The 15,017-nt window shown below is 30.6% G+C and overlaps 1 protein-coding gene across 1 annotated transcript in view; it reads right to left on the bottom strand.

Moving 5' to 3' along the window:
- Positions 1 to 541: 541 nt before the first annotated feature.
- LOC133185407 (tyrosine-protein phosphatase 10D-like) overlaps positions 542 to 15,017 on the bottom strand; it is a 60,990-nt gene continuing 46,514 nt past the window's right edge. The window contains exons 16-25 of the mRNA XM_061320589.1: positions 12,710 to 12,796; positions 11,507 to 11,588; positions 11,172 to 11,274; positions 9,954 to 10,030; positions 9,419 to 9,553; positions 7,448 to 7,573; positions 4,896 to 5,047; positions 4,399 to 4,543; positions 3,955 to 4,078; positions 542 to 2,320 (exon numbers count right to left, since the gene is read on the bottom strand). Coding sequence (XP_061176573.1) covers positions 2,205 to 2,320; positions 3,955 to 4,078; positions 4,399 to 4,543; positions 4,896 to 5,047; positions 7,448 to 7,573; positions 9,419 to 9,553; positions 9,954 to 10,030; positions 11,172 to 11,274; positions 11,507 to 11,588; positions 12,710 to 12,796 — 1,147 coding nt within the window. The 3' untranslated portion in view covers positions 542 to 2,204. The remainder of the gene's footprint in view (positions 2,321 to 3,954; positions 4,079 to 4,398; positions 4,544 to 4,895; positions 5,048 to 7,447; positions 7,574 to 9,418; positions 9,554 to 9,953; positions 10,031 to 11,171; positions 11,275 to 11,506; positions 11,589 to 12,709; positions 12,797 to 15,017) is intronic.

A 15,017-nucleotide genomic window follows, 5' to 3' on the forward strand; every position in this document is an offset into this window, starting at 1 on the left:
CACGGCAGGCGTTGGCACGATAAAGATTCCTCACTGCTCAATGGCCCTGAGTGCCGAGTAAAGGTCGAAATTTGAAGCCCTTCATCGGTATATGGTGACGTCTCTATATGAATGAAAAATTCTCGAACGGGAATCAACCAATCAATCCATCTATCCTTAAATGTCCATCACGTACATATACAGTAGAAATAGATTAACCTGGAGAAAGTTTCAAAAATGTAATTAACTCAGCAGTAATACATTATCAAAGATTGCATTGACGTAGATGGGGACAAGCGATTTTTTTGAAAATAAAAATTCACGAGGCTGATAGGCCACAAGGCTCACCTAAGTTTCCATGCTTTTCTTATCAATGAAATATGTACATGTACACTGTATATACAAAAATTATCCCTAATTGTGATCATTAAATCTAAAGGTCTATGAGGTCGGCAATTTTAAATTCAGAGTATATTGAGGCTTGTGTCAAATTTAAAATTTATTGTAGCATTAGTCCATTCGTAGACAATACATATCTGTTCTCACAAAACATACAAGCAAAGAACTGATGTATAAAATGTTAAGTTTTATTAGGAAATGAGAACAGTGATGTTAGAAAAAAGCATCTCATACAAAAAATATAAGAAAAACACATAAAAAAATATATTAATACAAAACATTGTAACTGTCAACATGAAATATCCATTGCACATCAGTAGCAGTTGCATACTTTGCACTCGCACCTTTCAATCAGCTGACTAGATAGTTTTGAAAGTCAAAAGAAGTAGAGAAGACTATAATTATTATCCATAACTTCAGCACATATAACTACCTTTGTCATGTTTTTTTTAAATATTTCAATATTGAACCAAATGGAAAAACGATACACAATCACACACAAACTTGACACTGAGTCATATAATGACACATTAAATAGCACCAGTGCATAGTTAACTGTTCTTATTTAGAGGAACTCTTAATGGACAGGCAGCAAGTATATAATGGAATATCTTAAATACACATTAAACATTTAACCCATAAGAGACCCAAAACATTGACGAAATTAAAAAAGCTAGTTTCTGTGGTTAGGGAACTGGGACCTTTGGATAAAAACCCAATGATGGGAATTACCATCATTAAAAACTATATGACCTATGCAAGTAATTATACAAGGACATACAGAACAACTAATAAACGTAAAATTAATTAAACTGTTTGTACTGGAACATATCTTTTGTCGTGTCCACTTTAATCTTTATAATACTATTTGACTAACTTCTCTTATTCAAACATGGCTGCGCCAATTCAATGTCTCGAAACCAGTAATCTAGATGTGATATTGTAGAATGTCTGGAGGAGACATGATAACCATCCCAATAATGATATAATAACACACTACCTACTTACCTCCTTAAAGTTAAAAACGTGAAAGCCAGATTTGTTACAGCAATGTGTAACGATTGAAAAATAATATTGTAAATTTACCATCTGAAATTAAACAGGTCCACTGACACATTCTAGAATGAAGAAGAAGCTCCATCTTCCAAATTTCACAGATTATTTTGCTGTTTCTTCGATAAAGAAGGCATTAGATCTTATAGATAACATAAAAAATAAATAGTTCTAAATTCCACGTGTAATAATGTTTAACTAAAAAATATATATGAATTTCATAAACTTTGTGTTTAAAAATCCATCTCTATTGTCAAGTTCTTGGTGAAAAACTAGAAATTCACAAGTTTATACCTAAAGAATTTCAAAATGAAAAAGATATATCTAATGACATATAAAACACATAATTTAGCATTAATAGTACTGCATATTCGCATTATATGACATTTTTAAATGCTTGAAAAGCTATGAATACATTCTCTGATGACTAGAAAATTGATGAGATTAATAAAAAGGAAAAAAACAGCCAAATTTCAAATTTGTTGCTTTAAATAGTATATCCATCAATAAATATATACAGTACGTATTGCATAAGTGTTACAATGAGCAATATTTCTTTCCAAGGAGAAAAGTACTTTCCTACAAATTGGAGGTTTAATAGAATTCGTTACAAAAATAGGGAAGGGGGCCTATTGCTATCAATTTTTCTATTTAAAACAACATACAGACTAAAACATATAATCAACAAAATAATTCTATGTTTGTCTCATAACTTTGGGGGACCTCTACATTTATGTCAGCACATTGCATTTTAACTTCCAGTCACGTGATTCCTAAAGTTCCGTGAGTTGTTGATCACTGATTTTTGTAATGGAGTTTTCATAAAATTGATCTGGCTCTTCTTCCTCCTCCTCTTCTTCTTCCTCGTCTTCATCATCTTCATCACTCTCTGGAAAATCAATAAATAAAATGACATATTGAAAAAATAGCTTTTGTGATAGTACATATTATTTCAGATAGTCAGATTTTAAATGGTCAATTGACACAAATCTTTTTGTTTTTTTATTTAATATACACGGTATGTTTTTGAAAGGACATTTTTCACAGCATTAAAAGTGCCTACTGATAGACAGATAACCGCTGAAAAAATAACACATTTCTCTCTGTGAATAAATGGAGAAAAAACTTTTTAAATGATCGTCAGTTATTTTTTTTTTTAATAATCGTCTAAATATACAGATTAATGATAACATAAATTCATGTAGTCATAGTTGTCAATATTGTCCATGGCTATTTCAGCGTATAATTAAAATTCGATTAAATGCATGCTACAGTCTCGCAGTTGTGGTACAAATATGCTAAACTTCAATCCTATTTGAAGATATAATAGTAAAATACAATATCTTATTTGTTCTATTGAGGAGAATATATAGCTGGTACATTGCAATATTTTTGTTTGCTTTATCAAAATAAGCACTTATACCAGGCATCTTCCTATCTGTTTGCTTATTGGGCATAAATAAAACATTGACAAATTCCAAATATTTGTTTAGATAGAAGCAAGTTTCTATATTTCATGAAGACAATCATGCCTGCATACTTTTCTGGAAGAGTTTCAAATATGCACTGAATATCTTAAGCTTTCTTCCATACATGTAATACTATTAATAAAGTACTTAGAAGTATTCACCTGCTTCAAACTGTTGAACTTTAAATTGAAATACAGTACACTTTATTATTTATTACGAATAAAAGTAAACAGATCATTATGTAAGAGAAAAACTCCCGGGATTACAGTCATAAATGATTTCAAACGTCATTCTCTGGTATATTACAAACATTACGACAACATTGACTTCCTCTTTTGCAAGTAATGGCTGTCATATTAAGATTTTTTATTCTTTAAGTTTTTTTGCCTATCTACTCCTTATAGCCAAATTGCACTCTGTGCTTCCGTCCTAAATTCCCGACTACATAATATTATGTAATGTTAATGTGAGGAATTGTTGGAAAGTTTTTAATTTGTTTAGGAAAAAAGTAAATATTCCTGAATATAAGTATAAATTTATCACTTCATGAACTTGAGTGTCATATGGTACGCACGTGTATATATGAATTTTACAGACCTGACTCAATCTGTTTGCACACCTGTGTGTTAAATATGTACATAGGAACATGCAAATTATAGTCCTCAATTCTTCAAAAATTTATTTTAACATGAACAACGTGAATAGATGTTAATTTAAAAGTTTTAAATGATTTTCATGTTTTTTTTTTTTTAGTTTGTGGTAAAAATAATTTTATTGACAAACAGTGCGAAAAGGTTTTGGAGGTTTGATTGAATTTTGTTATATAACACAGACACGTTCGGTCATAATCATCCTTATAACCATGATCAATAAATGTTATTTACGGACCTTAAAATAATTATGGAAAGAAACAATATACTATCTGAGTCTTTGAAGATTTTTTTTTTAAAATTTTTTATCAATACGTGAATATTAGACTTCTTCAGAAGGGGCAAAGTTCATCTACTAGAAAGGACTCAAGGAGTCAGATAAAAAGAAATTTTTGTGTACTTACGGAATGCAGTGTTCTCGTATACAATTTCATTAGTAAGGATGGATTCATCATTACTCTGTAGAAGACCATTTCTTTTTCTCTCTACCAGCTCCACTAGGGCTCGATGTATAAATATGTATTGTTTCTAAAAATAAGTTTAAATTCTATAGTATACAATAAGCCAAAATACACGTAATATACCTGCCAACTGGTTTTACGAAACATTTTTAATCAAATTTGTCATTTAATGCGTGTTTTACATATTGAGAACTATTATGAATTTGAAAAGCTAGAATGTTCTTTTTTTTTAATCTTAAAATTTGGTTATTTTGGGGGAAACAAATCTTGGTTACTCTCATAATTGCTTTGAAAAAGATTTTTTTTTCAAAATCATTGAACTCTGCTAGTCTATTTCAAAACTCATAAAGGGAAAAAATAGAAGAAAAAAATGTTCAGCAAACTCACATCTACTTGAACCATTGATACTCTGTTTTTGCGCATCTGTACAACCCAGGCAAAAATATCAACAGATTGACTGAGATCGTGATCCCGTACATACTGTAATAGATAGTCTATGCTAATATACGTCCCCGTGCGCCCAACGCCCGCGCTAAAAGAGAAAAAAACAAAACAGGCCATCAAATGTGTAGTATAATATTAAAAATATGAAAACCTATTCACATGTACTTTGAAAAAATTCATATCCATTTTCATGAACAAAAGGCCTTTAAAACTACAAAAATTTCATTGAATTCTTTTGATAAAGGAATGATACAAAGATAATTCAATCATTAATAAATGTATAATCTGACTTGAGTACATATGGGTATTTTTCTAAGTGTTGAAATTTGTACGAACTAGTTGCAGAAACATTTCGTGTTGGGTGTATTTTCGAGTCGTGTTCTTTACGATCAACGTTTCTATTCTTTGATTCTTATCGCTAAATGTTTTTACTTATTTACCTGCAGTGGATCAAAATGGGACCTTTAACCTCTGGTGTAATGTGAGTTCTAACGGTTTGTATAAAGTCAATAACTACAGTTGAATCAACGGCGGCAGAAAAATCGGGCCACTCCAGGAAATGGAAATGCTTTATGGTACGAGTGTAATCACCCTGAAATAGGTATCAATAATGTATAATAGGATTCCTCGAGCATACTTTATGGTATGAGTGTAATCACTCTCAAATAGGTATCAATAAAGTATAATAGTGTAATCCCCCTGAAATAGGTATCAATAATGTATAATAGGATTTCTCGAGCATACTTTATGGTATGATTGTAATCACCCTCAAATAGGTATCAATAATGTATAATAGTGTATTCACCCTGAAATAGATATCAATAATGTATAATAGTGTAATCACCCTGAAATAGGTATCAATAAAGTATAATAGTGTAATCACCCTGAAATAGGTATCAATAATGTATAATAGGATTTCTCGAGCATACTTTATGGTATGAGTGTAATCACCCTCAAATAGGTATCAATAATGTATAATAGTGTATTCACCCTGAAATAGGTATCAATAATGTATAATAGTGTATTCACCCTGAAATAGGTATCAATAATGTATAATAGTGTATTCACCCTGAAATAGGTATCAATAATGTATAATAGTGTAATCACCCTGAAATAGGTATCAATAAAGTATAATAGTGTAATCACCCTGAAATAGGTATCAATAATGTATAATAGGATTTCTCGAGCATACTTTATGGTATGAGTGTAATCACCCTCAAATAGGTATCAATAATGTATAATAGTGTAATCACCCTCAAATAGGTATCAATAATGTATAATAGTGTATTCACCCTGAAATAGGTATCAATAATGTATAATAGTGTATCCACCCTGAAATAGGTATCAATAATGTATAATAGTGTATTCACCCTGAAATTGGTATCAATAATGTATAATAGTGTATTCACCCTGAAATTGGTATCAATAATGTATAATAGTGTAATCACCCTGAAATAGGTATCAATAATGTATAATAGTGTATCCACCCTGAAATAGGTATCAGTAATGTATAATAGTGTAATCACCCTGAAATAGGTATCAATAAAGTATAATAGTGTAATCACCCTGAAATAGGTATCAATAATGTATAATAGTGTATTCACCCTGAAATTGGTATCAATAATGTATAATAGTGTATCCACCCTGAAATTGGTATCAATAATGTATAATAGTGTATTCACCCTGAAATTGGTATCAATAATGTATAATAGTGTATTCACCCTGAAATAGGTATCAATAATGTATAATAGTGTATTCACCCTGAAATAGGTATCAATAATGTATAATAGTGTATTCACCCTGAAATTGGTATCAATAGTGTATAATAGTGTATTCACCCTGAAATAGGTATCAATAATGTATAATAGTGTAATCACCCTGAAATTGGTATCAATAATGTATAATAGTGTATTCACCCTGAAATAGGTATCAATAATGTATAATAGTGTAATCACCCTGAAATAGGTATCAATAATGTATAATAGGATTCCTCAAGCATACTTTATGTTACGAGAGTAATCACCCTGAAATAGGTATCAATAATGTATAATAGTGTAATCACCCTGAAATTGGTATCAATAATGTATAATAGTGTATTCACCCTGAAATAGGTATCAATAATGTATAATAGTGTAATCACCCTGAAATAGGTATCAATAATGTATAATAGGATTCCTCAAGCATACTTTATGTTACGAGAGTAATCACCCGGAAATAGGTATCAATAATGTATAAAAGGATTCATCAAGCATATCAAAAGGTGAAGTAGTGAAAAGGGAACGATTTATATAAAAAAAAAAACTACAAACAATACAAATCTGTGATTGGAGCAAGAAACATGGACCTCCTGGAATTCCAGAGGTGGGATCAGGTGCCCAGGAAGAGTAAGCATACCCTGTTGACCGGTCACACCCGCCGTAAGCCCTATGTTTTGATCAGGTAGACGGAATATTCCGTAGTCAAGTTAAGTTTTAAAACACAGGCCCAATTAACAATTGATATGAAACATGTCAGTCAAAATACGATCCAATGATAGGATAAATTTGCTAACAAGGTTATTATAATGACCATAGAATTTACGAAAAGCTGATTTTAAACGAGGTTGTTGAAATCCTTTTAACATCAAATTATCTGTCAGTATCTGCCTTCCTCGGTTTTAGAAGTGATGGTACTCAGAGCATGCTCTTAAGTATTGAGTAAGTATCGAATAAGTTGGGAGACAGATACACCATATGCAAGTGATTGTGGAATATTACTACATAAATAAGGAAAGTTGACGATGAAAAAGCTGAAGTCATCTCGTTCGTCATACAATTTAGTTGTTAGTTGGCTCTATATAATTCAGTTTATTTCGTATATAATATATAATTTTATCAAATCCGATTTTTCCCCTTGAAAACAATACTTGCATGAGTGTATTGTGTGTTTACAAAAAAAACACGCTGTTACAAATGTCTCAAATAATGGTATCTACGCATGCATAAAAAATTACCTGTGATACTTGGAATATGTTAATGTCAAATTTGTCCATATTTGACACTGATATGAGGTTAACTACGATGTCGCCATATTGTTTAGGTTCATTTATTGTATCTGGCCAGTAGTGCTCACATTTGTCCTGAAAGTGAATTTCCATAAATGAATGTAAAACTTTGTATGAGATTTTGAAACACTACAGTATTTGTTAAATTGAGTGAATGATTACACTTTGATTTTATAATACCTTTCCTAATTTACTGTACAATAAATTTTTAAACAATTATTTAAATTTGTTTTGGGTTTTTCTTTTCTTATTTTCACAGTTGAAGCTGAACTTGGAAAATAAAGTTGCAAAATCATTTTAGCATAGACTTTTTGAGTAAAAACAAAATAAAAAAGCTAGGTATACAAACAATTTTAAACTGAAGAAATTTTTACTGAATCTTAAGTTTCTTAGAATGCATAATGTTTTTTTCTTCGGAGATGAGTATTCATGTATACCAAACGTACACCTTGGCCAAAGCTTCTCTTCTCCGACAGCATAGAACAGCATGAGAGTTTAAACAAAACTAATTTGTTACCGAATCCCTACTTCCTAATCCTTAAGTGGAAGAGGCTTTATAAGGTTATTTATAGTTTAATGATCTATACATAATATTAAGATACATAGCTTAAAAGTAATGTTTTAACGTTTCGTTAACAACTTTCATATACTAGAAGAACTTTTTTCAAGCAAAATTTGTAACAGAACTACAAACATTTCTGATATTATTGATTCAATATAACAACTGTCATTTGATATGTGTATTAAACAAATGATTCCTTACAAAATAAACTCCTTACTTTCAATGTCTCCATTTGTATTAAAATGATCATTTTTATGTGTTAAGTAAAAGTTTAGTGTATTTCTCGATATGTTGACAATTCGCTCTTTAAACTGCCTATGTTTATTACAACCAACCAGAGTAATAAATTATGGTATATTATATAATTTGAAGATTTAATCAATCAAGTATGAGATATTTAAATTTATTTAGATTAACTGCTATAATAACATCATTATAGCACATTTATAAATTTACCACACAATAATCCATGTACAAAGCATTAGTAAGGAAGAACAAAAAAGGAGGGGAAGCAATGGAACAAATATGAAAAAAAATCTACAGATTTCATACATACTAAGTCTTCTTGAAAAGTCATAAGCTTCAGTAATAGTTTTAGGGGTTTATGTATCAAGTTTTCCTTATAATACTTATATTAACCTACTTTTAAAAAAAATATGTATATATATTTTACCACTTTAGCGTATTTTAGCATGTAAAATATGCAATCTATGCTAAATATACGCAATATATTTTTAGTATGAATTTTTCAATGATTATGACATATATTTCAAATGAAAAATAAGAAATTAAAAATGCATAAGGAAAAATATATTTTTAGCCCCTAAAATTGAATGTTGCCTTTCTTATCAGTGAAAAATGATAATCCACTTTTGAAAGTATACAAAGTATTCAAATTTCAGCACTTTAACCTAAAATCTATCAAACAAAACCAAATTTTAAGCTGGTGACATTTAGTAAGAAGCAGTCATTCAATGATGCTCTACAAACCTCTACAATGCCAAAGTCGCTCTAAAACAGATTCCAGTTTCCAATGATAATGAATTTTAATCAAATATTTATTCTAAAAAGTTTGTTCATACTCCATTAATTATCAGACCGATTGCTATGAGAAACGCCATTATAGCATGGTCACAAACCTTTTATGTGCTATATGTGGTATACTTTAGAATAGAAAAGTGGATAAATAAACATTTATTCAGACAAAATATTTTTGTTTCCAACTTTCCATTGAATTTTTTGATTTTTTTTTCATTACAGATACATATAATTATATTGTTTTAAATCTAGAAAGATTTGAATGCATTATGATAAAGTGAATTTAGTATCTAGTTAATAATTAATTAATTAGGACCTACTGTATTGCCTTCCTTGCACTTAGTAAGCATGACGATAACTGTAGCACTTTGTTCCCAGGCCATTCTCCAAAAGTCATTGACCGTCCCAGGAAGTGGACCCTGACTGGCGATATACTCTCTTTCGTAGGTATAACCCTAAATATACAACATTGATTTAGGAAAGAGATAAAGATATAAACTTTAAGTGTTATATGTTTATCTTTTTTTCAAAAGGGTGGAAATCCGTGACTACTTTTATAAGATAAAAAGTCTGATCAATCAAAATAAAGAATAAAATTTAATCCAGAGCAACTTGTTCATTTTTGGAAAAATATATCCATCTAGATTTATAAGAAATCCATAACAATTTAAAGACACAAAAATACATGTACATATATGACTTCTTTCTAAATTGAGAAATTACAAAGGTATATGAAACAAACTACAAATGTTTCAAAATATGACTTAGCTTTTTAAAAACATCTTAATTTAAATGCATGAAGAATTTGAAAATACAGGAATAGTGTTCAGTCCATGAAAATAAAAGAAGACGAACCACAATAAAATTTGCATTGATATAATCACTGCATGGGTCATCGTCAATCAGATGAAGCTTCACACGGCTGTGGTCATCTACAATGAATATCGAAATTCAGTCACCCCTATTAACGAATTTACATCCCCATGGACAATTATTTTTCAACGTATTATTTCCTTAAATCTTAATAATTAATTGTATACAAGTTTACCACGAAATTATGTCCCCATGAAACAGTAAATTTTTGGTTGATCCCAAACATTAAACCACACGAATTAAAATGATTCCATATAATGTGGATATATGTGCATTTTTAACATATGATGCTATATTTAGTAAAATTTAAATAAGCTTACAGGCTAGGATGATGCTATATTTAGTAACGTTTAGATTAGCTTACAGGCTAGGATGTTGCTATATTTAGTAACGTTTAGATAAGCTTACAGGCTAGGATGTTGCTATATTTAGTAACATTTAAATAAGCTTACAGGCTAGCATGATGCTATATTTAGTAACATTTAAATACGCTTACAGGCTAGGATGATGCTATATTTAGTAACTTTTAGATAAGCTTGCAGGCTAGGTTGATGCTATATTAAGTACCTTTTAGATAAGCTTACAGGCTAGGATGTTGCTATATTTAGTAACGTTTAAATAAGCTTACAGGCTAGGATGATGCTATATTTAGTAACATTTAAATAAGCTTACAGGCTAGGATGATGCTATATTTAGTAACGTTTAGATAAGCTTACAGGCTAGGATGATGCTATATTTAGTAACATTTGAATAAGCTTACAGGCTAGGATGATGCTATATTTAGTAACGTTTAAATAAGCTTACAGGCTAGCATGATGCTATATTTAGTAACATTTAAATACGCTTACAGGCTAGGATGATGCTATATTTAGTAACTTTTAGATAAGCTTGCAGGCTAGGTTGATGCTATATTAAGTACCTTTTAGATAAGCTTACAGGCTAGGATGTTGCTATATTTAGTAACTTTTAAATAAGCTTACAGGCTAGGATGATGCTATATTTAGTAACATTTAAATAAGCTTACAGGCTAGGATGATGCTATATTTAGTAACGTTTAGATAAGCTTACAGGCTAGGATGATGCTATATTTAGTAACATTTGAATAAGCTTACAGGCTAGGATGATGCTATATTTAGTAACGTTTAAATAAGCTTACAGGCTAGGATGATGCTATATTTAGTAACGTTTAAATAAGCTTACAGGCTAGGATGTTGACATATCTGTTCTTGGCCTTGTTGCCGTCTAGATTGGCGTGATTTGTTGTTCGTTTTTTACCTTCAATCTGGCTAAGTTTCTTAATGTCCTAAAATTGAAATGCACATATAGGATAAAAACTGATGCAGTCAAAAACTGTGCTAAATTATTTCTGGTACATTTGCTTTCCTCATTTCTCGTTCATTGAACAGTTTTATTTGTAATTGACTATGTGCAAGGCCTATGTTTTATTTTTTTAACTTCTTCAATGAAATCTAATTAACCAGGAGATATTATATAATAATAGTAATAGATATATCTATACAAATACAACAGCTTACGTCATATTCCAATAGGAAGAGCCTGTTTGAGTCTGCTGATTTTTCTTCAAAAATCTTTTGGACGTCATTTAAAATAAAAGGCCTACAAAATACAACATTGTATTTATTTCATTCATTCCCACTATAGTTTCCTGAAAACAGGTGTCGCCAGAACAACAACATTTTGAATGCACCCATTTTAAACGTGAAGTAATAAAATGAAAAAAAAGTCTAACATCAAAGTTTCCAGGCCAATAACTCTAGTAAATTTATTTGGAAAAAAATCACTTTTCACACAGAATTGGAAGATGTACAACATAACTATTTTTCTCGAAATTATAGAAAAAGCCAAAATTAAGGTTACGAGATCAGTAAGCCTTATCCATTAGGAAAAGTCATTTCAATATAGGGTACTAAATACCAAAGTAAAATTATTGTGTCTGACAGACATATAAGTGCACCCCAAGGTCCCCCTCCCCGTTTTGCAGGCAATACAAGAACACATTAAGTGTAAGTAAAACTTGGTATTCGAGGCAAGTTAAAAACTCATCAAATTCATAGTAAAATTATTATTTCGATATTGATAATAAATCTAAATCAAAAATGATTACTCATATTCACGAATATTGAGTAGTTTTTAAATTTGACGCAGTACTCATAAATAATCACAAATACGGCTTCATACGAATAATATGAACAGTGAAAATATAACAATTATATATTTTTTAATTCTATGTGCATGGCAATTATTCACAGAAGACTTGTACCTAAGTTTTGGATAATCCAAATTTGCGCTTGATTTGTGATGACGATGTCAATAAATGCCAGTTAAAACCAGTCCACTGTAAATTGGCATTAAGTACATTTTTATTTTCAAAAGATAAGGTGTTGCTGGATTAAACGTTCAATTCTTTCAACGTTCAATAGCTGTATAATATTGGTGATACGAACGTTGAACAAAAGCAACGGCAAGACAAACACAGAGGAAAAAAATATTTTATGATTGGCTAGAACATGTGATAGGTACGCTGTATTTTGTGATGTGATTTAAATGTGTCTCGCTAAGGATTGAAAAAAAATATGATTCCTTAAAAAATAATCATATCCAGTATGGGAATTATTATTAACAAATGTTAAATTCAGTCACGTCTACATAAAACTCTCAATGTACAAGGAATATATCCTATTTCAATATATCAATTTCTGGCTTTGACTACTGTTTACCTGTCTAAGGGAATATCCTCCTCCGGAATATCAGGATCATTGAGCACGGGAATCGACTGTCCTCTTGGATGAACATAAACATCCTCTCTAAAAACAAAATTTGCAAATGACAACAGGACACTAGTGTATACTCATGTCATTTACTTTCCAAGTATGATAAATCAATTAATCTAAACACTTCCTTAAATATCCATTCATTGCCACACACGTGATATTTCAAAATTACTCTAGCACTCATTATAGCACATGACGAATTAAATATAGGAAATACAACAATTAAAACTGAACGTAAACAAAAAACACTTTAATGAAAAAATATTTGAAGATCAGATCACTAATATATAACATTGAAAAAGTAACAAACATTATTAATTGTGCAATGTTTTTGAGGACATACCCGAAAACCATGTACCACCTTGTTAAAGAAACCATAGTTAATCCACATACTCATCGTACTGGCATGTTTGAATAACCAGCACGGTTTACAGATCATGGAGGAAACAGGAAAAAGCTGGGGCACATAAAATTCATTTCGAGGCTGTTAAAACTCAATAGGGCGCTCGGGGAACTGAATTAGGATATATCCAATTAAAGAGATACTCATTTTAAAGTTAAGATTTTTTTTTTTTTAAAGTGGATTATCAAATAAACGAAGAACGAATAAACATCTTTCATATCTTGGACATAATCTGTTATCTAAAGATGAAAATGAAGTTCATCCTCGAAAAATTGGATGCTGAAAAATGAATCTAGTGCGAGACATTTACTGGAGAAAAGAGAAAAAAAACTAATCAAAAGAATTGCAATCATTGTTTGTTTTTATACATTATTTTAATCATCGGAGGAAAAAAAATTGTAATTATTAAGAATATTGATAGAAGCTTCCGAGAGGTGTATGCAAAGATTTCATATCTAATAAATCTTATTCATACCGATTATATCAAGAAATCTGTGAGCCAATGCTCACTAGTAATACCCCCGCTCTGATGTGAATATACGCTCTCAAGAATCACATCATATGACATGCCTAAACAAGAGTGCACTAAAATTTCAAGCATCTGCGATGAGTATTTGCTGAGAAAACTGTGATGGAAATTTGGTACGGACAGACACATGGATAAAAAGGAAGTTGATATCGGATTCTTAAAAAAATGAATCCCACCATAAGACATACCTAAACAAAGAGTATGCTATTAGTAGGTGCTAAGAAAACTGTGTGGAAAATTTGGTACAGACAGATGCACTGAGGGGCAGGACGTTGGCATCAGATTTGTACAAAAATGAATCCCACCATATGGCATGACTAGACAGAGAATGTGCTAAAATTTCAAGGATCAGCAATGAGTAGTAGCTGAGAAAACTGTGACAAAAATTTTCTACGGACAGATGCACAGAAAAGCAGGAATTTGACAAAAGATTTGTACAAAAAAAATCCCTCCATATTGCATACCTAGAAAAAGAGTGATAAAATTTCAAGCATCAGCATTGAGTAGTTGCTGAGAAAACTGTGACAAAAATTTGGTTCGGACAGACGCAAAGATAAACAGGAAGTTGACATCAGACTTGTACAAAAATAAATCCAACATATGGCATTCCTAGACAAAGAGTGTGCTAAAATTTCAAGCATCAGCGATGAGTAGTTGCTGAAAAACTGTGACTAAAATTTGTTACAGACAGACAGAAAGACACACAAGGATAAAAAAATATACCCCCTCTCCTTCGGAGCGGGGGTATATCTGGATTTTTTTACTGATAATATTTATAATATATATCTTGCATTAGTGCGAGTAAAGCTTAAGACATGACGTAATAAATAGATTAAATTGGTTCATAGTTCTTCATTTTCGAATTAATTTTCGAATGAATCTTTGTCTATTTCTTATGGAAATTATAACCATTTCTTAAAAGTGTCTATAAACAAAACGATAATAGACGAACATTAGAAGAATCTCTGAAGAATCAAACTTCTTTGTTTCTTTGCCTCAATTCTAATTTATTGGGTTGAAAATGAATTTCATTATCTATTAAGCTAGCTAATTAATGATGAAAATAAACAATGCTTTTTGAAAGAAAACATCCTGAAGAAAACTGTAGTAATAGGTTTTCCTACAGTGGCTTGTGTAGAATAAAAATGGGATTTGTTTTATTCATCAGTGGCCACCAACTTAAATTCGTAACATCGAAATAAAACTTTTGCCCATGAATTAAATTAGTTTATATATTTTGTAGATAAATATAGAATGGGTTCGATATTTGATCTGTTCTTTGTTGCTTAACCAACATACAGGACTACCAGTGGGGGAGCGGG

This window comes from Saccostrea echinata, unplaced genomic scaffold (genome assembly GCF_033153115.1).
Source record: "Saccostrea echinata isolate AGI-Se365-2 ecotype Australia unplaced genomic scaffold, CSIRO_AGI_Sech_v1 ptg000012l, whole genome shotgun sequence".
NCBI lineage: Eukaryota > Metazoa > Mollusca > Bivalvia > Ostreida > Ostreidae > Saccostrea > Saccostrea echinata.